The sequence below is a fragment of the Gobio gobio genome, assembly GCF_949357685.1.
Source record: "Gobio gobio genome assembly, chromosome: 6".
Taxonomy (NCBI): domain Eukaryota; kingdom Metazoa; phylum Chordata; class Actinopteri; order Cypriniformes; family Gobionidae; genus Gobio; species Gobio gobio.
Genome location: NC_137102.1, coordinates 23,848,068 through 23,873,377, shown reverse-complemented (window position 1 = coordinate 23,873,377; position 25,310 = coordinate 23,848,068). Strand labels below are relative to the sequence as shown.

Genomic DNA, 25,310 nt, shown 5'->3' with positions numbered 1-25,310 from the left:
GTAAAGCAAACATGCCAAGTTTTAAGAAATTCGCTTTTTGTAATCATGCTGGTTTTGAAAAACTATGCATATGGTTTAAAATGTTGTTGAAATTGTATGGTTTGAAAATTTATCACACAATTCTGAGGGAAAAAAAAGTATTTTTTCCCCTCAGAATTGGAATTGCAAGTTTAAATCTCGCAATTCGGACTTCTCATCTCCGAATTTTGAGATATAAACTTGCAATTGTGAGTTATAAAGTCAAAATTTATATCTTACAATTCTGACTTTATTTCTCACATTTGCAAGATAAAAAGTCACAATCCACTTTTAAATTGTTTTATTTTGTAGCGGAAAAAAGCTTCCATAGTTATTTGCTGTCCAAAAGTTGTAATTATTTAAGAAAGAATTATTAAAGATTATGTCAAACTACTTCACAAGGTTTTCTTTTTATCATCTTTCTTTTTTTAATGAGGCTTTTTTTCTTCATTAAATTATCAGGACAGTTGTATCATCCTACCATTTTGATACAACACACACACTCAAAAAATAACTAATTTTAATTCAGAAATTATAAACATGCTCATCATAGAAGAGGTGTTGGCCACTGACCCACAAGCAATATGATCTAGATAATTTCAGTAAATATTTTATTGTAATTTTAAATATTTTTACCCCTAAAATGTGATGAAAAGTAAAAAATATTTAGTTTATTATGCACAAGAATCAAAATACACTATTACAAAATTGCAGAATTGTGTTAATTTAGCCAATTAGGCCAAAAAACAGTAGAGATCAATATGCGTCTGTTATGCAAAAGTGCAAAAAGCCGTTTTTAGTTAAACTTTACTATTTGCATTTTGCATTTTATTTCCCTGCTGTCCATGCAATCAGAACAGACTAGCAACCAGGGGTCACGAGCCAACAGTTAAAAGTCACTGCCTTGAAGAATCTGATGTTATTCTAATAAAGTTATTCAACTTTTTCTCTCTCCATCTCTTAACACTTCCAGCTCCATCCGCGGTCCCCACTGTCCACTTAATGCGGGCCACAGCTGGCACTCTCAGCCTCTCCTGGCTGCCCCCAGAGCGGCCCAATGGCGTGATCCTGGATTATGAGATCAAGTACCAGGAGAGGGTGAGGAACTGCTGTGCATCTAAATCACCCCTGACTGAAGAACTCTTGAACCTGAGCCAGATGACATTACACCAGGCACCCAGCATGGGTTTAACTGGCGTGAGCTCAAAGTAACCCTGGCTCGACTTAAAGTGGAGTACAATGGAACAACAGATGGCCACTGGTCAAAACCCAATGGCTAATGCTAAAAAGAGTGGAGCTTAATTCGTCTATAGGATTTACTTGCTGCCGCGTGTTTGGATCACAGTTTTAGCCCTGGAATGTCTTTTCAAACACTTTTGATCCGCTAATTGCAGTGAAAACTGTTAGCTAAACATTCACTTAAAGCATTGAATGACTAGTCTAGTTATAGCCGTTCAGTGTGTGTTTTTCTTTTTCTCAGGGAGAGTCATTCTCGCACACGGTCACCGCCCAGCACACCTCGGCCAAAGTGGAGGGTTTAAAGGCTGGCACAGTGTACGCTGTGCAGGTACGCGCACGGACGGTAGCTGGGTACGGACGTTATAGCAGCCCAGTGGACTTCAGTACTAGTCTGTATGGTAAGGACACAGACGTTTTATTTCAGTTGCATCTGCTGCAAAGATACTGAGTGGCCAAGTGCATTTTTACAGGACAAACCATGTAAACCTACCCCTAGGAAAGAATTATCTCAAATCCGAATATCCGAATTGTTTCTCCTATAAAGATGCGTTTTGGTCAATCGAATCACAAGTGGATGATGTGTAAACAGGGTCTAAAATGCTTTGAGCTTGTCCACTTTTAAGCACTTCCAGAGGTAGTCGAAAACGCATTCGACCGGATTGCTTTTGTAGTATAAACGCTCATGTGGTGAAATGCGTTCGAACAGCCACAAAAGCACCTACTCTCCGCCTACTGACTTAATGCGTAAACATTATGGGAAGCGCGCTAGCCAGATGGGATTTAAACTTTGTTGGCTGGAGACCCAAGTTTGGTCTAAAGACAAAAAGCGTACCAAGCACAATGTTCTTTCACCATTCCTGATTTCTAACACACGCGTGGTCTTGCGTCTGTCAGAGCAGAAACGAACGCTAATGCTCTCTGTGTGTTTTTCCGTTGCCTCCGGGTGCATTCATTATGTAACCTGCGTGAGCTTATTTTATCCATTAGATCGAAATATCTCAAAAATCTCATACATTTACCCGCCCATAGACCCTCCCCTCGAAGAAATCAGGACAGAAGTGGTTGAAAGTGGACAAAAAAAGACTGATTAAAACACCAGGTGTAAACGTGTATGTGTCTCCCTCGTCTACTTGTGATCCGATCAACCAAATTGCATCTTAATACCAGGTGTAAACAGGGCCTCAGTGGCCAAGTGCATTTTTATAGGACAAACCCTGTAAACCTACCCAGAGGAGAAGATTATCACAAATGAGATCTCTGTAATATCCGAATTGTTTCTCCTAGACAGCACTGAGCTTAAATCTCCTGCTTCTTAGATATTTCTCCTGAGAAAAAGACCCCAGAAATGTTGCATGCGTCAAAGAATTCAGTATGAAACATTTCCCATTGAATTCCTCCAAGCCTATATGAGCTGAGCTTTGTCATCCTTATTCATTTTATAGTTCAGTACTCTTACCGTACGTCAACATCTATGTCTGTTTTTATTGTTCCTGATGGATCTCAGATGAAGCCAATTTTACCATTATTTGGTCTTCTAAATTAATTTGAATTCATCTGACAGATGACCCAGAGCGGTCAGTACAGGACCTGTTGCCGCTCATTGTGGGCTCTGCCTCGGCTGGATTTGTGGTCATCCTTGCCATGGTGGTCATTGCTGTCGTTTGCCTTAGGTAAGTTTTATCAATGAACACACATACTGTACATGACTTAGGGATAGGTCTGTCATCATTTAATCATCCTCATGTTGTTCCAAACCTGTGTGACTTTCTATATGTGATGTTTTATTAACAAATTTCGGGAGGAGCACGTTCAGATAATTAAACATAAGTGTGGAGCACATTAAGTTAATCAATTTAATCAACGATAAGATGTGTATATATACTGCAGATTTACCTTCTTTTCATTGACAGTTTTTTAGCATCCCTCCACCTCCCCATCTCCTCACTTTGAATTAATAAACTCTTATTAGATGTCAACACAAGAATACAAATCTAGTTTTAGACTATCTCTATCACGGGGGGATACTCTGGGTTTGGGCCAAAATTCTGAGCCCGGAGCCCTCCCTGGATAGCACGCCAAATATGCATAATCTTTACTCTATTTAATTTGATGTAAGTGTGAACTCTTGAATTGGTATTGCATGCACTGATGTATTATGCACATTAAAGTGCGGTCACATTTACTGTTGTTTGGCTATTTTCTGTGGGCGAAATCCAGCCATGGACCCTTTTCACAAACTGTGATGATGTTTCGGTTCCACAGTTATTAACATAAATCTTTTAAATGATAATTTTCAAAAAATGTAATGTACATTACATTACACTGCTGCATTTCTAATACAACTGCTGAGGGATTGATGGCAAATCAATGCCGTCTGCACACCAAGCGCATCATGGGTGTCTTGGGCGTAACGTGCAATAAACCAATCAGAGTCTCATTTTCCATTCCCTTTAAAAGTCCGTTGCACTTGCACCATGGCGGATTCGCCACCAGATTAGGATCTATTTACATGGCAGAATTTGCGAGCAGAAAGACTGAATGCTTCTCCGTAGAGGAACCCTTTTATTTTTAATATTTAAAAATGTTTGTGTGCTGCTGCGCGTCCCTGTGTGTGTAATAAGCAGAGTGTACGTGCGTTGTTCACCCGCCTATAGGCGCATATTACTAACACACCCTTTAAATAACACACAAAATACTGCACTATTGACTTTAGATTGACTTTTTGTTGGTCAATAGCGCAGTCGTTTTCATTTGCCGCAAATTAGCAATGCTCCAACAATGCGCCTGAACACACCTAGTTTTCAGACCAGCACGCCCATGGGCGAACAGATGGGCACGGGTGCATTTGCTATTTAAACAACTTGGCACTGGACGTGAAAATGATAACTGCGTCAGGCTGAAGCGCCTGGCATTGCATTGCACCGGGTGTATGATAGGGCCCTATATGTTATTATTGCATACCGTTTAATGTACAACAACACTGAGGTACAAATAGTATCTGCCACTATTTATAAAAATAAATAGCATCTACAACTCACACTTATTGCAAAGAAAATACTGCTATTTTTACATTGTGTAAATAGATTCTCTATTTTCCTTTAATTTTTTTGCTCTTGGCGCAAATGTGAATGCAAAAATTGTATTTGCTGTCGTCTCCCATTGACCACTATAAACATTTATTCGAATATGATGACTTCCGCTTCTGAGAACCCCTGAAATGGGCAAAGAGTCCATCCCAGTGGGAATCCACACATTTGGGAATTTCACATGAGGGCGAAAGATTTCCAAATGCAAATTTCACAACCTATTCAAGTTGATTCGCCGCGTTGACCAACAGAAAGCTGCTTGTTTTGAAAGTGACTTCTAAACTGTGCTTCATACATCGCTACGCTATTGACGAGCGACAATAGACCTTTTTCGCTTGTGAAATCTTCCCGCAATTTTGCTAATACGACCGCCCCTTTAGAACAGGAACTTGTGGTAAGATAGTAAGAAAGTAAACAGGGTCCTTTTTAATTTCATGTTGACTTAGCAAAGGGCTATTTTTATTGTTTATCATGTCAATGCCTCAGTGCTTGGTGTCAAACAAACTCAATAGCACAAGATGGGCACTGCAAAACAGACTTCAAAGTGCGTCTGACTTCGGATATTTATGAGGCTCTCACAAGATGCTCATTTGAGGCCACTTCGCCCAGATCCGAGCGAAGACTGGGACGTTGCCAATCACTCCAGAGACGGCAGACTGCCACTGTGTCTATTTGACACATTCTTCTTGACTGTGACCGCCTTGTTGTGCCAAAGCGTCTCCTCCTCTCCGCTTCAAGCTCTTTCTTCTCTCTCATTCATGCCCTCTGCGCTAGTATCCTAATGTTTTCTTTGTGTGTGTGTGCGCTGAAGCGTCATTCTTTTCCTTCTGACATTTAAATTGGAGATGAGATGCTAATTAGCAGCAGGCGTCATTGTTAGCACAGGTCAAGAGACAAAAGGAATCCCACAGATGGTGAATTCCAATAGGCCCCTTTGCTCCCGTTTCCTTTCAAACGCGCTACTTATGCAGAGTTAGTGAAACAAAGAGATCTTAATGAGAAGGCTGAGATTTAAATACACTGTTCACTGTCTTCAGACACTTGATACAGGCATGAACCGAGCACAGATTAGCATGTATGTTCTGGGCCTGGTTATTTGTTCCGCGCTCAAGGATTCAACCTATGATTTGGTGTTAATTGACTTACTGTTTTTAGAGTATAACCTACAGTTTGGCTCATCTGAACCGTGTAATGGAGGAGTTCTGGTTAGAGGCGATGACAAGACAGCCTTGACGGTTGATCTTTCGTGCTGCTTGTTGTGGTGACCCGGCCTTTGAATCCTGCATGTACCCTATTGCAATTAGGCGCAAATGACGAGCAATGGCTCAAAAGGCCTAGATCGGGCATTTAGGGAGTGAATCATCCTCATAAGTTTAGATTGATAAAAAGTAGCTTTTTTTGTGCAATTTGAGGGACATAATTGATGATTGAAGCATATGAAATACCTAAAGCACTCAAATGTTCTCTTTCACAAGATGCCCCAGTTAAATTTTTTTTGTGTCTTCATGCACTGTGTAAATCCAGTCTTAAGCCAGACTCTCTGTGTATGTATAATCTGGTTACAGACGGCAGCGTACTGGATCTGAGCTGGAGTATACTGAAAAACTGCAGCAGTACGGTGAGTGTAACTGCACCATGTTTACCATATATACATAATTTACTGATGTGGCAAGATAAAGCTTGTGAATATGGTGCAAATTATAATATAACATATTTACAAAATATATTAAATTTAATTAAATTATAAAGTCAGAGCCATGACCTGGTGGATACCTATAGTATCAAGCTAAATTTTACACTGTAAAAATGTTCATAATTTTGGTAACACTTTACAATAAGTTCTCTTTTTTATAACATTAGTTAATTAACAATGAGCGATATATTTGTTACAGTGTTTATTCCTCTTTGTTAATGTTAGTAAAAATCCAACTGTTTATTGTTTGTTCATGTTGGTTCACAGTGCATTAACTAATGTTAACAAGTACAACATTTAATTTTAATAATGTATTAGTAAATGTTGAAATTAACATTAATGAAGATTAACAAATGCTGTAGAAGTATTGTTAGTTCATGTTAACTAAAGTAGTTTTCTATTGAAACCTTATTGTAAAGTGTTACCATAATTTTAATAGTTAAAGAATGCAAAATACTACAGTAAAAATTATATTACATTTAACGGGACAAATCATAATTTTACTGTAAAAATGTGTTTTTGGAAGTAAAAAAATATGAATTGCCATATAATTTAGTGTATAAAATATAAATATATATTCATGTATTCATCATGACATTCTATGTATTTTTACAGTAAACATTTGTCAATTTTTGTTGTAGTAAAAAATAGTTACCTTATTTATGATTAAAAAAACCCGCATTGAATTAGATTTATATTTTATTTAAAAAAAATTGTTATTGGTCATTGGGATGTTTTTTTTTTTTTTTTTTTACTGAATGTTTATAGTGTACCTATAAAAAATATAAATAAAAAAAATTATAAAAATACATTTGACTTATTTTCGTTTTAGTATCACCGGGCGTAAAAGTTTACATCGACCCTTTTACATATGAGGACCCGAACGAGGCAGTTCATGAGTTTGCCCGAGAGATTGACATCTCATGTGTGAAGATAGAGGAAGTCATTGGAGCAGGTAAACCACATTCCTCAGTATAAAAAAAAAAAAACAAACTGGTTAATTTTAGTTTTAGTTTTAAATTCTGATTAATGGTTATTATGAAGAATGTGTGATTCCCAGCATGCCTTGGATCAGTGGTTTTAAACTGTTTAAACTGTTCTTCAGGACTCAGATTTTACATGAACAACATTACTTTTCATAAAAAAGTAACAAAAAGTATTCAAAACCAAACCTTGATATTTACTGTATGATTTTCATCATGCACGGCATAGGCCTAGCAATATCCAAAATCATAATGTTTTTGAAAGAAGACTGCAGCTCATCAAGGCTGTGTTTATCTGATCCAAAATAAAGTAAAATATGGTGAAATTGTTACCATTTAAAATAACTGTTTTCTATTTTAATAGGCTATATTTTACAATGTAATTTATGAATTTGCATGAAATTACTGTATAATTTGATTGGACTTTTCCAGCTTTTTTTCCTCCCTTTTAATGACACTGTTTGGTGGCATAGCTATGATTAGTTGCATTTAATAATTTACATTCAGTGTTTTTCTCTGCTGTCCATAGCCTCTGTTTGAACACACCAGTTGGGAACCACTACCTTGGAAAAAATATTTAAAGTTTTAAAATATTCATTTATAACAATAGCTATTATTTACATAGCTTAAAGGGATAGTTCATCCAAAAATGGCAATTCTGTCATTATTTACTCCCCCTCAAGTTCCAAAGTTGTTCTTTCTTTCTTCTGCTGAACACAGATTTTGAAGAATGTGGGCAAACAAACAGTAGTTGGTAGCCATTTACTTACATAATATGTTTGTTCCGTACTAAATGAAAGTCAATGGCTACTGTCAGCTCCTCTGTGTTCAGCAGAAGAAAGAAACAGGTTTGGAACAACTTGAGGGTGAGTAAATGAGGAGAATTGTCATTTTGGGGTGAAATATCCCTTTAAACCATTTTTACAATTCATGGAAAATAACATAGAGAGTTTATTCTATAACTAACCAAATGCATGCTGCTTGCTGCCTTTACCTATGTTTTTTTAATTATTATATTTGTTCATCCCTGTGCTTGCTTGGCCACTCTCATGTTTTACGATCTGAATCCCTTTCCTCCACCTCATTTCAAACCTTCACATCCAGAGTCCAGGCCCAAAACCCCCACAACCCTTAAATTCCTCTCTCCTCCCTCTCCACAGCCTGTCCCTAAACTCCTCTCTCACCCTCTCTCTCCATCCGTCCCCTGCCTATTCAAACTCTAAACTGTTGCCATCCGCTCTTTTCTCTCTCTCTCTCTCAATTTCCTTGGTCTTTCAGCGGTACATCATTTCTTCCCTCGAATGATTTTTTTATCCTGAGCTCAAACCAATAATCCTCCCTCTCCCTCACGCCCCCACCCCATCCCCTCTCTCCCTCTCTCCTCTTCCTCTCTGTTCCATTCATTCAGGAGAGTTCGGGGAGGTGTGTCGAGGCCGACTCAAGCAGCCTGGCAGAAAGGAAGCAACCGTGGCCATCAAGACGCTGAAGGCAGGCTACACAGAGCGCCAGAGACGGGACTTCCTTAGCGAGGCCAGTATCATGGGCCAGTTTGACCATCCCAACGTCATCCACTTGGAAGGAGTTCTGACTAGGAGTTGTCCGGTGCTTATTGTCACAGAGTTCATGGAGAACGGAGCGCTCGACTCCTTCCTCAGAGTAAGACTGAGATCATATTTGATGCAAAACCTTTTTACTGCATTCGCCTTACTTATTTACTGTAATTTAAAAGACATTCCTTGTCTTATTTTGCGCGATTCCGCAGCATCAGGAACTGAGCCCATAGGCATTTTAGACATCATTAGTGTGGCCCGGCTAAGTTATCCAGGTTAACGTGTTTCTAACGCTGTTAAATTTGCCCACTGGTACATTTCACAAAATTATTCTTATTTTTTTTAAATGCTACCATTATTTATCATAATGCATAACACACACTTTTCTGGAGCTAATACAAATCCACGATCAAATTTCGTTTTGTTTGTTATGTAATTGGATTCAGTGCATTTCACCAAAAATCAAAGTATGAGAGGGAAAAAGGAAGTAAAATCTCACACATTATTAAGATAAACATGAGAACGTGACTTAAAACTGTATTTTAAATAATTTTAAGTTAAAGGCCCACTGAAGTGGCTTGAAATGCACAGCATTATTCAATGTGTTGTTGTAATTTCCACTGAAACAGGAAAACAGGGCAGGACATATCAAACAGCTCCTCCCCTTTAATAAAATAGCCAATTGCGTTTAGTTTATATCACAGCTCGGCCAGAGCCATTGAGCTCTTTAAAGCCGCAGTTTCCTTCTAATCTCTAACCGTTTCTCCTCCTAATATCCCCCATATCGCTTTAAAATATAGCATTCTGTTCAGAATTCAAATGGGTCCTATACGTTTTGTGGTCTGTGCTATCATGTCTCGGGACCGAATCAGACTGTGCACGGCAGCTATACAGCAGCTTGTGTGTCATTAATGTGAAACCAGACTTCGTTCGCCCCAATGGAATCTGAATCGTTCCCTATCCCTTATATAGTGCACTATGTGCATTTTCACCATGTAGAAAATAGTAAATTTGTGAACAAGTGACCGATTTTAGCTGCAGCTTCAGCGTCTATTTATAATGTAGGTAGCGGGACGGTTTAGATTATAGAGAACATTTGATTGGACAGTAAATCTGATGAGAAGCTGAAGTGCAGATTGATCAAAATCATTGATCCATATTGGCGGAAGTGATAAACTGTAAGTTTTGAACACTTACGTATATCTTCTAAATGCAAATTTTGTCATTGTTTTGGAGCACACTATTTTATAGATAACAAGTAAGGCTAACATATTCATACTAAAAGCCAAAAAGTGTGTGCGTGCGTGTGTGTGTGTGTGTGTGTGTGTTTTCATGTAGTACAAACAGTAGAGTCAGTGCAAAAATTTACCCGGAACATAATACATCAACCAAACTTATTAAATCAGTATTAATGCATCCTGCCTTATATTCATCTGGTGGACACTTTGAAACATTTGCGAAAGCACTTTTTATCAACAAAATCTTTCCTTGTACCTGTCCTTGGTGCCATTATTGCTGTAAGTTAGTGCCTCAAAATGTATCCTGTTTACAGCTAGCGACGCCATGTGATGAACTAAAGCACAATCTGTTGAGTCGTGTTGCGTTGCTTGCTCGCAGTCTAGATGGGGTGTTAAAATACATCAATCGCATATTAAATTAAGTGCCATTGCAATAAAAATCGCTGCAGTGCATAGATTAAAAAGATTGAAAGAAAAACAACCGGCGTTTAAAAAAACGAAACAAAAAAACAAGCTGGAAAGAACAAACGCAGCTTTTGGAAAACCTTCAGGGCTTCGTCTAGTCACACCCCTGGTGCTAAGAAAAAAGTTTGGCTTCACAATCTTTCATCAAAATGTAATAACTTGTTCAATCAATTCCCGATGGATAAAATCAAGTCCCATTGAATATTCTGTTTCAGTCTGAAATACGTCACATTACTTTACAAAACTTCCCTTGCATAAATCCTGTCAAGTAAGAACTTATTTCGTGTTGACAGGGGAATTTGATAACCCCTCAGCATTAAACAGTTATTCATGGTTCTTTAGACAGAAACCTTACTTCACCTTTAACTTGTGTCAACATCTGGCTTTTCAAAACCTTTAAAATACCAAAGTAATCTAAAGTCTTTATGTAATCCCTGAGAAACAGTTTGAACTCCAGAACCTGAACCAACCCAAGCAGTCAATGCAGAACTCTGATAGCTTAGACAGCCAGAGGTGGGATGGTCTTGCTCTGTCTTAGCACCAGCCTATGACACAACTTAAAGCCCTGCATCTCCCGGCATCTTCCTACGGCACAGCTTGTACTCACACAGAGTCCAGCCAGGGACACAGGCACACTCATTTCCACGCATATGCACAAACACGCTTCTAAAAATATCCATAGGAACCAGCTTTGGCATGATTCATCTTCAACTTTAGAAGAAAAAAAAAGCATCAACATCAAAATCTTGTAGCAGAATGTTTATCGTCATTGGAGCCAAACCAAGTGAGAATGGCTACAGACGTGATGATGTCCTTTTGCTTCAGGCTTAACATGAACCATGTGCTATTTGTGAACAGTAGACTTGTGAATTTCCCCTCGGAGGTTTCTTCAGCAGCAGAACTTGGGCAGTAGAAATAAAGTAGCATTGCATTTTAGCATCAAGATCTAGGATTTTTTTGTACAAAAGTATATATATATATGCACTGCCCAGCCAAAAAAAGTCAATGTTTGAATTGAAATAGGCAAATGCTTCAGAGTCTATGATTGGATCTTTATTGCAGTGATTATTATGTTTCTAGCATGTTATATGTTTGGAAACAGTTTTTCTAACCCTAACTGATGGAGTGCATTGCTTTATATTTCTTAAACACACATGTAGGAAGACACATCATGGCCATATTCCAAGATGACAATGTCAAGATTCATCAGGCTCAAATTGTGAAAGAATGGTTGGGAGGGAGCTTGTAAAATCCAGACTCCAGACCTTGAATTCATTGAAAGTCGTTGGGATGTGCTGGAGGAGACTTTATAGAGTGCTGGACTCTAGCGTTGTCAATACAAGATCTTGACCAAAAATGTATGCACCTCTTGATGGAAATAACATCACAACATTGATTTCCATCAAGAGGTGCATACATTTTTGGTCAAGATCTTGTACTACATGGTTGTTTAAGAAAGGAAAAGCTGCACACTCCATCAAGTAGGGTTAGAAGAACTGTTGCCAAACATATAACATGCTAGAAACATAATAATCACTGCAATAATGATCCGATCATAGACTCTTTAGCATTTGCCTATTTCAATTCAAACAGTGACTTTTTTTGGCTGAGCAGTGCATATATATATATATATACTTTTGTACAAAAAATCCTAGATCTTGATGCTAAAATTCAGTCACATAATCCTTCAGAAATCATTCTAATGTGCTGATTGGCTGCTCAAGAAACATTTATTATTATCAAACATTTGTGCTAATTAATATTGTTGTGGAAACCATTATACTTTTTCCAGCTTTATTTGATGAATAGAAAGTTCAGCATTCATTTAAAATAGAAATCTTTTGTAACATTTAAAATGTCTTAACTGCCAATTTTGATCAATTTAATGCATCATTAATAGAAGTTTTAGTTTTTTGTGTTTTTTTTTTTTCCAAAAAAATTATACTAACCCCAAACTTTAGAACGGTAGTGTATATTAATGTATTACTAGTTTCTAAATGTCTGTTAAGCACTGCACAAACTATCTTTGTTGCATGTGAAGCTATATGTAACAATGTAGTTTAGGTCATATTCAAATCTTTGCCAGAATTCAGTGGCATTTTTTTTTATACACAGCCGTTGATTTGATGTCATTGAAAAGCCTATTAATTTTACTTTACAAACTATGTACAATAATGGGGTTATTTGTATTTTATTATAATCATTTAGCACTGTTTGGTCACACTTTAGATTAGGATGCAATTCTCATTATTAACTACAACTTTTGACTCAATAAACTCCTAACGGCTGCTTATTAATAGTTAGTAGTGGAAGTTGTTAAGTGTAGGAATTGGACCCTAAACTAAAGTGTTACCCACTGTTTTATCCTGGCTATCTGTGTTCCTATCAGAACAGACTGCGATCCACCAGAGAACCACTGCTTCAGCTTTTACTCTATTCAGAATATGAAAATGAAAACATGTGGTTTTGATATTCTATGGGAAGTGTGCAATTGAATTATGCTTTCAAGTACTCAGCACAATTGCAAAGAAAATTCCTCCATAAGGATTAGCTTTTGTGGAGTTCTGTCTTCATAGCATTGGCATCCTGATACTATGAAGAAGATTACGGGCTGCTGCGAGTGGAATTAGTCCGACGGCCCTGTCAAAGTCAGGCTGATTAGAACGAGTAGAACTGGGGCGGCGTCATGTTTACATCTGTTAATGTCACTCTCCCTCTTGTATTGCACTGTTCCCGCTCAGCTGAACGATGGCAGGTTTACCGTAACTCAGCTGGTTGGGATGTTGAGGGGGATCGCAGCTGGCATGAAGTACCTGTCCGACATGAACTACGTCCATCGTGACCTGGCTGCTCGCAACGTGCTCGTCAACAGCAACCTGGTGTGCAAAGTGTCCGATTTTGGCCTCTCTCGCTTTTTAGATGATAACTCATCGGACCCGACCTACACCAGCTCATTGGTGAGTTCAGATAAGGCCACATGTGTTTGCTCTTTTTATATAATAATCTAATAGGCAGTAATATAATATCTTTGTTCCAACAAATCCTCCAATCCCCACTATTGAAGCCATTATTGTAGCTTATCTTAAAGTGCGCTGTAAATTCCAACAGCGATTCTAACTCACACGTTTTAGTTAGCTTTACTTAATCTTAATTTAATTGTTAAAATCTAGTAATCTGTACTTTTGACATACTATGTCTTTTTTACTCACAAAATCCAAGTTAAGATTAATTGATTGGTTTAAATACCTTTTTTTCAAGCCCAAAGAAAGAAGAAAGTTTTTGAGACGGTGCAAAAATGAGTGAAAATAGACTTTTCACTCATTTCCTCCACTTCTGCAGTTTTCCTTCTCTGTTTGCATTCCCTTATTTCCCAAAGTCATCTTAAATGTTCAATTGTCAAGACAGCTGAACATTTTGCATCACAAAAGCTGACTTAAATAATACATTGATGTTGATTTTACACAATGGTAACAATTAAATTATTTTATTTAAAGTAAATTATCAAGTACTCTCTACAGTTATTTTTTAGTTACTAGAACTCTTGTGTAAGTGAACTATACTAACCACTAAGCTTTTGTCAGTACAACAGACTCTTTTATTTCACTTTACTTGTTTTTTAAGGCAATCCGGTTGCATATTTTTTAAGTGTACATTGTCTGTACATACACTCACCTAAAGGATTATTAGGAACACCTGTTCAATTTCTCATTAATGCAATTATCTAATCAACTAATCACATGGCAGTTGCTTCAATGCATTTAGGGGTGTGGTCCTGGTCAAGACAATCTCCTGAACTCCAAACTGAATGTCAGAATGGGAAAGAAAGGTGATTTAAGCAATTTTGAGCATGGCATGGTTGTTGGTGCCAGACGGGCCGGTCTGAATATTTCACAATCTGCTCAGTTACTGGGATTTTCACGCACAACCATTTCTGGGTTTACAAAGAATGGTGTGAAAAGGGAAAAATATCCAGTATGCGGCAGTCCTGTGGGCGAAAATGCCTTGTTGATGCTAGAGGTCAGAGGAGAATGGGCCGACTGATTCAAGCTGATTGAAGAGCAACTTTGACTGAAATAATCACTCGTTACAACCGAGGTATGCAGCAAAGCATTTGTGAAGCCACAACACGCACAACCTTGAGGCGGATGGGCTACAACAGCAGAAGACCCCACCGGGTACCACTCATCTCCACTACAAATAGGAAAAAGAGGCTACAATTTGCACAAGCTCACCAAAATTGGACAGTTGAAGACTGGAAAAATGTTGCCTGGTCTAATGAGTCTCGATTTCTGTTGAGACATTCAGATGGTAGAGTCAGAATTTGGCATAAACAGAATGAGAACATGGATCCATCATGCCTTGTTACCACTGTGCAGGCTGGTGGTGGTGGTTTAATGGTGTGGGGGATGTTTTCTTGGCACACTTTAGGCCCCTTAGTGCCAATTGGGCATCGTTTAAATGCCACGGCCTACCTGAGCATTGTTTCTGACCATGTCCATCCCTTTATGACCACCATGTACCCATCCTCTGATGGCTACTTCCAGCAGGATAATGCACCATGTCACAAAGCTCGAATCATTTCAAATTGGTTTCTTGAACATGACAATGAGTTCACTGTACTAAAATGGCCCCCACAGTCACCAGATCTCAACCCAATAGAGCATCTTTGGGATGTGGTGGAACGGGAGCTTCGTGCCCTGGATGTGCATCCCACAAATCTCCATCAACTGCAAGATGCTATCCTATCAATATGGGCCAACATTTCTAAAGAATGCTTTCAGCACCTTGTTGAATCAATGCCACTTAGAATTAAGGCAGTTCTGAAGGCGAAAGGGGGTCAAACACAGTATTAGTATGGTGTTCCTAATAATCCTTTAGATGAGTGTATGTACACATTAGTACATTTAACAGTGTATATTGTCTGTACATATGTACACATTCGTAGTCAGTACACAGCTAAAGGAAAGACAGCTCTTTCCTTTATTGATAATAAATGGAATAAGTATATAAAAACGAAAAATGTCATGTCATTTAAGCAAAAAGCACATAACTGTCACCTATAATTTACAATGGTATATTATTAAGTTAAAAAGGAAGCAATTAAAAACTCTTCATAACAGAGAGATATCAATAGGGTCCATGTTCTTCATATGTCAGGACAAACTGCTAGATGACAGTATAAAATCTTTTATTACAACAACCTTAGCGGTCAACGTGATTTCACCAAGTAAAACATGTTTCTTACTGTAAACATTTTTTTTAAGTACAATCAACTTGGGTGTTTAAGTCATTTCAACTTAAATTGCATTAAACCGACTTAAAAAATGAGTTGAACCTTGTATAACTTATATAAAAAAGGTTGAAAATTGCTTAACTAATTTTGACGAGTTAATGCAATGTAAAAACATATCTTATTAATCATATCTTGTTAATCCTGGAACAACATCCTAGTCAGCCAATCAGATTTGAGGGACAAATTTACAGTTTAAGTCAAGGCTTACAACCAGGGTTAGGTGCTTCTACATCAGTGTTATATATAATTTCCCTCTGATTTTAGGGATAAGTTATGGGTCGGGTTAGATTTAAGGTTAGGGATAGGGTTAGGACTAAATTTTCAGACAGGAATACTGTTCCAGGATAAACAAAATATGTTGACCCAGGAAAATGTTTTACTTGCAAAATCACAGGCGCTTATGTTAGCATGATGCTATGCATTTGGGTAATCATTATGGTATCAATTGTCAATACTATGGTACTTTGATGATACTGAATGGTCACCATATTGAATGCCCTGGTATTTAAAGTGCAAGGTAAAGTATTGTATGATAGCTTATATGCTGTGGTATTTATGCACTTGATACATATCCAAAAACCATGTTAGTGTGGTACTGTTATTTTTGTTAGTATATTAACCTAAAAGACTGAAATAATTATTGTGGATTTTAGTCCATGTCTGTTAGCTTTGAGGGAATTCAGACAACATTATATCCAGGTGCCAGGCTGAAATGTAGCGATATCTGCGCTTTACAGATACAGTGTGCATTACGAATTGATAAGAACAGCCTTGACCATCAGAATCAGGAGTACAGATGGCATTCTTGATATGTGGAAGAAGCCTGTCTCTATCTCTGTCTGTTGGAAACATATGGAAGTAGTCAGTACAGTACGTGATGGCTTGTGCAATGTGTCCGACATGATAGGCGGCAGATAAGGGAATTGAAGGACTTGAATCCCATAAAATTCCTTTCAGTTTATTTTTAGACTCTTTAGGCTAAAAATGTTGAGTAAACATTTGTGTCGTTATGCTACTACTCAATAGTAGAAGTAAAGATTTAGCTCATTTAGCTCATACTTTGCTTGGATTAGTGTATTGATTAGCTTCCCCGTTCACGTTGTCTGTTTCAGGGATAGATCAAACTGCTATGTTTAAAGTTAGAAGTCTGCCATCTTATTTTTACTGGTTTTCATCTTAGATTAATGAACCCAGCGATGTACCCTGTGGGGAGAAAGCCGTGAGTTGGGGCAGAGGCTTCGCTCTAATTAGGCAGCTGAAGACTCCAGCCATGTCGTTGGTTTTAAAGTCTGTGTTTGAATTTAATGGCTTCTCTGTGTGTGTGTGTGTTATCATATAGGGGGGAAAGATCCCAATCCGCTGGACTGCTCCAGAAGCGATCGCCTTTAGGAAGTTCACCTCGGCCAGTGATGTGTGGAGCTACGGCATTGTGATGTGGGAGGTCATGTCATTCGGGGAGCGGCCATACTGGGACATGAGCAATCAAGATGTATGTCAACTTTTTAATGTTACTTTTCAGATGAATCATGTGTTTAAGGTCACATTTTAGACCAAAATGAATGCATACCTCGGGTCTTTAGTGACCCTTGCGATTATTTTTTTCAGTTTAACTCGTTACTTAACGCAATTAACACAGCATCAGTTCTCTTTCGCGCTTGAACGGACAAAAACACACAAAAGTATGCCAAAATGTCCAATTTGTTGAGTATCCTTTTAAGCACAGTCTTAAATTAGTTAAAAGTATTAAATGAATGCAAAGAGTTGTGAGGATTTTTAGATGTGTGTCAGATCCAGGTCCGCGTCATGTGCTTCAAATCTTAAAGTGACAGCAGCCTAATAAACCTGCAGCTGGGATTTCTGTCATTAATTTAAATAAAAGTAAAAAAGACAAAGAGAAAACCACTCACTGCTCTTGACTGAACTTTTGTAGCTTTAATAAGGATTAATCTGTATTTAATTTATAATTTATGCAGTGAAGACTGTGAAGTGTTTGATAACTTTTTTCAGTGGCTGTATATTTCCTACCTGTTAGATCAAATATTTTAAACAGACTTATTTTTTTTTGTTCCTACATTAATTTGGAGATCAAATGTGAAATTATTACAATATAAAGATATATTTAAAACTTTAATGTTAGGGGCGATTAATCATGATTAATTACAGCACAAATGTGTGATTAATTGGTTATTTTTTTAATCGATTGACAGCACTAATATTATATATACAGTGAGGAAAATAAGTATTTGAACACCCTGCTATTTAGCAAGTTCTCACACTTAGAAATCATGGAGGGGTCTGAAATTGTCATCGTAGGTGCATGTCCACTGTGAGAGACATAATCTAAAAAAAAATATCCAGAAATCACAATGTATGTTTTTTTTACTATTTATTTGTATGATACAGCTGCAAATAAGTATTTGAACACATGTCTATCAGCTAGAATTCTGACCCTCAAAGACCTGTTAGTCTGCCTTTAAAATGTCCACCTCCACTGCCACTTTAAGCTGATTTAAATGTAAAAATCAAGCTGTTACAGCATTTATTACTGTTATACAGTAAAATAAATACTGTTACATTAATGTTTTTTGTTGTAAATCAGCATAAATAAAAGGAAGGAAAACATATACTACAACTTTATTAAATACACTTCACATTTTGAATAAGATGAGAATTAAATTTTTTTGCATTATGTTAATGGGAATGGTTTTTATACAAATAATAAATGTTAATGGTACTTTAATGAGCATTTCTTTATGTTTATGAAAAATATAATTTCTTATTATTTTCTTTTGATTATGTGGTGAAATATGACCCAGACATTTCACACAGATCCATCATTTCACGCTAATAATATTACGTTAAAATACATGTTTTTTTATCTCTTACATTATACTGTTTACTGTCTCTATTCAGTGCTACAAATTGAGTTGTTTTGTCTATATCAAAAGCACAGTGCTATAGGTCTTATTCTGAGATGCTCTTATGAAGGTTCTCTTATTCTCCTATTAATCTTTATTATGGTTTAACTGTTGTAACATTCCAGACGCATACTGTATGCCTAATAAAACTCTGCATACTACCGAGTTTGTCCTAATGCAAAAGCACAGTGTAACTGCTCTGTCTGTTGATGCTGTAGGTAATGAACGCAGTGGAGCAGGACTACAGGCTGCCTCCTCCCATGGACTGCCCCGCAGTGCTGCACCAGCTGATGCTGGAGTGCTGGGTGAAGGAGCGGAACATGAGGCCGCGCTTCGGACAGATCGTCAGCACACTTGACAAGCTCCTCCGCAACGCCGCAAGCCTCAAAGTGCTTACCAGTACACACTCAGGGTGAGCAGAAAACAGACAGATTAGATACGGGTCAATTCTGGCTTTGACTTACAGGAAAAGACGGATCTTTCTGCTGAAATGTAGTTTGTGAAATCACAACTGGCAGAGCAAAGAGTGCATTGTTACTGCTATTTCGTCAAATTCGTCGTATTGTCAGAATATAAAAAATTACAAGGAATAAAGTCACAGTTGTTAAATATAAAGTTACATTGTGGGACAAAACATTGCAATTACAAGAAACAAAGTCACAGTTGCAAGACAAAGTCACATTGTGAGATTTAAAATGACAATTACAAGAATCAAGACGCAATTGTGATATGCAAAGTCACGTAGTATATAAAATCGCAATTATGAGAAACCTAATTCATGTAAAATGATAATTACAAGTTATAATTACAATTGTGTAACAGTCACTTTGCACAGTATTAAGTTGAAGTCAACATGGCAAGACAAAGTCACATTTTGAGGTTTAAAAACACAAACTCTAGATGGTGCAGGATGATGGGTCATTAACACAACCTGATGACTTTTACAATGTTAAATATTCTTGTTGCATCTGCAGCCAATGAGCAACCCTTAAACCCATACCTCTGGTCTTTAGTGACCGTGACCTCATTCGCTACCCTCCTCCTTATTCATTATGTCAAGTTAGAATTCAGCCTTCCTAGCATTTCTCAATAAATTCATTATAAACAAATATAACAAGAAAAAAATAATAGGTAACACTTTATTTTACAGTGTCCTTGTTACATATGTAATTACCATAGTAATAACAGTAAATTATGCATAATTACATGCAACTAACCCTAAACCAAACCCTAATCCTACCCTATAGTAAAGTACAGGTAGTTAATTAATATTACTCAGTACTTAAATATATAATTATATAACTGTAAAAATGACACCTTAAAATAAAGTGTAACCAAATAATTAAATGATTTGTAACCAAATAATACAATTATAAAAGAATGCCTGTTTTCCCATAATTTTTTTGTAACGCTAACAACATGAGGTGTGTAACAGTATAAGTATTTTTTTTTCTGCACAACAATAATTTAATCTTTGATGACTTAAGTGAAATTCAGCTTTATTCCACAAGGTGGTAATGTCTGATACGCAATGATGAAGTGACGTTTCACTCATAGTTACCGCAGGCAGAAAAAAAAAGAATAGGGTGAATCCTCAGCAAACCTTGAAATGGCTCAGCGATTTACTGCAGAAAAAGTACTGAACAAGTCATTGTCACTTGATGGTGGACCTAGTGAAGAAGCTGTCAGCGATCAAAATATTGATTTTGAAGATGTTGAATATGATCATTTTGAGAATATGTTTGAGATGGCGAATATGAGCCAGATGCTGAATGTACTGGGAAATGAGCTCTGATGAGGACAGAGATGATGGTATAAAACATCTGCTCAAATTGAACACTTCCAAGCTCCAAAAGGTCACAAAATATGCTTTATTTTATTCTTCTGTAATTGTCACACTAATATCAGGATGGTTTTATATTATCGCGACAGGTAGAGATCTATCCGTGTTAGATATAGATCCGGGTCGCTAAAGACCCGAATATGTAATAATGATTGGCGAAACATTCATGCATAAATAGTTGGTGTGTGTTTGCTGTAGCAGTTTGCAGCGCACTTTCAAAGTTCCTCTGAAACCCTCCACCTTCCCCAGCTCCACTTGTATAGATCTGGTACAGGCAATTTCATATATGCTACTTGTGCTTACATGCTCACAGCAGCATGTCTGTGTGTGTATTAGCAGTAGCAAGTTTCTGTAAGCACTACTACACAGCAGCGTAGCAGATCTATTCCACCAATACCAAACATTAACATTGTCATATACATTACCATGCTAAACTTAAAGATTTGTAATGATAGAATGGTGGTTACTCTAAATAAAGTTGCAATTGCGAGATATAAAGTCACAATTCCCTTTTTATTCATTTTTTACTAGCAGAAACAGACAGAATAGAAACTGTGGCATACAGTGAGGGTAATGGGAAATGTTTGTTCATATTGTGATCTCTGACGTTTGATTGATCGTGGTAAATCTAAGCACAGTTTGTGCAATTACTGAGATCTCTACATGAGATTACTAGTGAGAAACATCTGAGAAGCAGCTCTCCATTCCATCTCATTGCGGTCTAGGAGAAATAATCAAGCTATTAAAAAGAGATCTCTCTTTCCTACGGGTAAAGCACACGCTGAATTTTTAAACTGAACGTGCAGCAAAATAGCTATCACCATAAGCTAACCCCTCCCCGCGCCTCACAATGCAAATCATTGTTTACCGTGTAGAACTTTTCCCCCCACCCAACTCCTCACGATAAGCAGTTTCAACCACATAAATTATCCAGCAAATAAATGCAATCTATAACACTGCTGAGTCTTAGTCAAAATAAGCACGCTCATTTCACTTGTGTTTGTAAATGCACGGCTTTAGCCTAGAGCGCTTTGAACCGCACCGTCTTGGGAACCGAGTAACGGCTGACTTACACACAGTGCAGTGCCCTTTCCTCTTCACTGGCTGCTGTGTCTGCTCGCTGGGGAAGCTGGTTCAGTTCAGACTAGGGCTAGCGGAGGTGGCGGAGAGAGCTTAATAAGGGAGATGGAGGAGATGCTAAAAGAGAGCAATGACTTTAATTAGTCGGCTAATGATCTTTTTAATGTGCCGGCAGTGGAGCCTCGTGTCCAACGGTCGAGTGTGTACGTGTGTGGGTGCGTCATGTCTCCGCGTGACGCCGCATGCTGATGGCCTGTATATGATTCATTTATGTTTGCATCTGTATGCACGAGCAGCCCTGCTCGGGCTGTTGACATGCCATGATCCAATCTCCAGAGACATCTGTGTGTCTGTGTGCGTGATTACTATCCTCATTTGAATGAGGGCATATGCATTTGGCCTTCTTTTATTGGAAATTTAAGGAATAATGAAAATATGAAATAGATGAAAATACGGTCATTGTTTACTCTCATGTTGTTCCAAACCCATATGCTGTCATGGTAACACTTATAGTACTTGGTACATGTTACATTTACTTACTATATGAATAACATTACATTATGCATACTTACAAACAGTTGAATTAACCCTAAACCGTATAGTAATTACAATAATACTACTCTGATAGATAGATAGATAGATAGATAGATAGATAGATAGATAGATAGACAGACAGACAGACAGACAGACAGACAGACAGACAGACAGACAGACAGACAGACAGACAGACAGACAGACAGACAGACAGACAAGGGTAAAACCATTTCCCAGAATGTAGTTCCATAATTCCTTTTACTGTCATTCATGTTCAAATTCCAATTAAACATTTGGTGGGGTGTGACCAATTCAAATCCAATTTGAATTCCTCTTTGACATTAATTAATGATAGAATTGTCACGTCATGTGAACTATACCTTGAAATGAAAACCTTCAGTGCTGTCACATGTCAAGGTTTCCTGCATTGGCTGATTTTTGCTTTGCATTTCCCTCTCTATAGTGATCTCTGTCGAATTGGCGGGACCCTGCCGAGCAACCAAAGGAAGAGTATAGGAGATGCACAAGACATGAAAGAAACAATGAGCCAAACTCTTCCCATACGGGTTTAACTGATTTAAAAAAAACACCTGCTAGCCTCCAGGCTAGCATCAAAATCCTGTTTCAAGAGCAAACCTGACTGGCACAATCCATAGAAAGCCCATGGAAAATTACTGGAAATGACTATTGCTTGAAGAGCCAATGGAAAACCTGTATACAATTTGGGACAGTGTTGCACCCCTCCCAAGGAGCCTGTGGAAAACTACGGCGTGTCCAATGGAAATCTGTATCAGCCTGACGGGCAGCCTGTGTATGGAGCACCTGGAGAGTGCTGGGAAAACACAGCACATGTTAATTGGAATTCTGTATGATGGCGCCTCAGGCAATCGTCTTTGTTCTTTCCCTCCCTTTTGTCATGCCTTTCTCATGTTTACACTGAATTTTCATTACATGGATTAAATTGACGACATTTCTACTTCTCAGGTTCAGTTTGCATGTGTGCATGTCTTTCTCTATTGGAAAAAAAAGATCACTCTCTTCCTTAACTCAAATCCCTCCCATTCTTCCTCTCATTTGCCGAGGCCACAAACGATGAGACTGACTTGAGAATTATAAGCTAACTGTAATAATGTTTAAAATATGTATTAAATGTAAGCCGGGACTGTTTGATGTTGGCTTGAGGGTATTTTGCCGCTCTTATTCTCTCAAAGACTTGTTTCTTCAGATCTTTTCTTCATATTGAAGAAAGGAAGAGAGGAGTGGAACACATGAAAGTTTCAAACTGGGCAGGATGGACTCAAACTGTAACTTTCAGAAAGAGACAAGAACATGTTCAAAGAATGGAAAGTCCTTTAAGGGCAAGTTGACTTTAATGAAGTGGATTATTACGATTCAAGAGAGGTCTTTTATTTACCTCCGTTGTATTTGTCTTCCATGAAACGCTCTTGAGAGATTTCTCCAACTGGAGGACTTCGGACTGTGATTTAAGAATTCCTGTTTCCTCTACTGGTGAGCGAAGGGGAATTGTGATCTGTATGTATGTGTGTTAGTGTGTGTGTGTGTGTATGTGTACAGTATGCTCATGTGTGCTTGAGTGAGCCGGTCGCGCTCTACAGCTTTACATGCATGCCATATTCAAAACTCAAACTTATCTGAGAGGGGAGACAACAACAGGTTGACTTGAGAGCTGTTGTTTGATGAATATTCAACTTATTTTAATTCAGTCTGTTCAAATATGCATAACTGTGTAAATAAATGCCTCATAAGAACTGAAGAGTCATCGACATGATTATAATGGCTAATTTATGAGACCGATGACACCTCCATGAAATGTTCCAATCTACTATATTCAATGTTTAGAGCAACAAAATGCTACATTGCTGGTTTTTGTTTCACACTCTATTGCACGCCTCCTTCAAAACATGAACGCGCACAGCCAGAGCAGATTCTGCAAAGCTTCACGAGACGGGAAACGGTGTCATGACAAATCGGGTCCTGCCTCAAAATCGTGTCTCTCCAAACTGTACATTAATGATCATCCTAAGTTTATACAAATTATATTAATTTAAAATGAATGTAATTTCTTACACTGATAGATACATATTAATTGTTAAATAATAATAATAATAATAGCCTATTAAGTGAATAATTGAACATAATTATTTTAGATTTAACACATAATTACATTAAAGGGTTAGTTCACCCAAAAATGAAAATTCTGTCATTAATTACTTACCCTCATGTCGTTCGACACCTGTATGACCTCCGTTCATCTTCGGGAACACAAATGAAGATATTTTAGTTGAAATCCGATGGCTCAGAAAGGCCTCCATTGGCATAATGCACTTTACACTCTCAAGACCCATAAAAGGTACTAAAAGACGTCGTTAAAAAGTCCATCTCACTACAGTGGTTCTACAATAACTTTTTTGAAACGATGAGAATAGTTTTTGTGCGCAAAAAAACCTAAATAAGGACTTATATAGTGATGACCGATTTCAAAACAATGCATCATGAAGTATCAAAGCGTTATGAATCAGCGAGTCGAATCATGATTTTGATTGCATGTCAAACCGGCAAACTGCTGAAATCACGTGACTTTGGCGATCCAAACCGCTGAATCGACTCATTGATTCATAATGCTTCGAAGCTTCATGATGCAGTGTTTTGAAATCGTCATCACTACAGTATATAAGTCGTTATTTAGGTTTTTTTTGCGCACAAAAACTATTCTCGTCGCTTCATAAAGTTATTGTAGAACCACTGTGGTGAGATGGACTTTGTAACGACGTCTTTAGTACCTTTTATGGGTCTTTAAAGATGATTGAGAATATATATAGGGTGTGCAAATGTGTGTATAAACTAAGCTGTATGCTATGCTAGTATATTAGCTGACTAATACAGACATAAATGGTCATTATAAAATAGCTGAAATGGCATCGTAACATAATTTTGTAGGAATTGTAATCAGGCGCTAAAGAGAGTACCTTGTAAAAAGCAATTTGAACCAATGGGATCGATTGGGGTCCTAAAGGGGCGTGGGGGCGCGTTAAATTACCTAATGTCGCAAAGCACATAACATTACAATAATAATGAATGTAAACAACTTACAGAGCTTTTGTTGTACCACCTGACTGCTGCAAATTCATTTTGGTGTCTATAGTGTTGACATAGAAATGCATAAATCCGAGTCCGAGGACGTGAACCGCTCCGGGTAGAACGTTATGGGTTGCCATCTCGTAATTATGGTTAGGACATGGCATGAACGCAGCATAAGCTCGTTGTTTTGGTTCAGGAGGAACTATAAAAAGGGGCTGCTGTTTGTTTGTGGTGCTCGGTGACTGACATCTGTCCAACTCTGCACAGCCTT

At 37.8% G+C, this 25,310-nt stretch overlaps 1 protein-coding gene across 1 annotated transcript in view; it reads left to right on the top strand.

Annotated features, from left to right (window-relative positions):
• Nucleotides 1–23,710, top strand: part of ephb3a (eph receptor B3a) — a 41,698-nt gene extending 17,988 nt beyond the window's left edge. The window contains exons 7-16 of the mRNA XM_079819109.1: nt 992–1,116; nt 1,499–1,655; nt 2,819–2,927; nt 5,909–5,961; nt 6,869–6,991; nt 8,428–8,675; nt 13,014–13,229; nt 16,905–17,054; nt 18,702–18,895; nt 22,404–23,710. Coding sequence (XP_079675235.1) covers nt 992–1,116; nt 1,499–1,655; nt 2,819–2,927; nt 5,909–5,961; nt 6,869–6,991; nt 8,428–8,675; nt 13,014–13,229; nt 16,905–17,054; nt 18,702–18,895; nt 22,404–22,512 — 1,484 coding nt within the window. The 3' untranslated portion in view covers nt 22,513–23,710. The remainder of the gene's footprint in view (nt 1–991; nt 1,117–1,498; nt 1,656–2,818; nt 2,928–5,908; nt 5,962–6,868; nt 6,992–8,427; nt 8,676–13,013; nt 13,230–16,904; nt 17,055–18,701; nt 18,896–22,403) is intronic.
• Nucleotides 23,711–25,310: the final 1,600 nt, after the last annotated feature.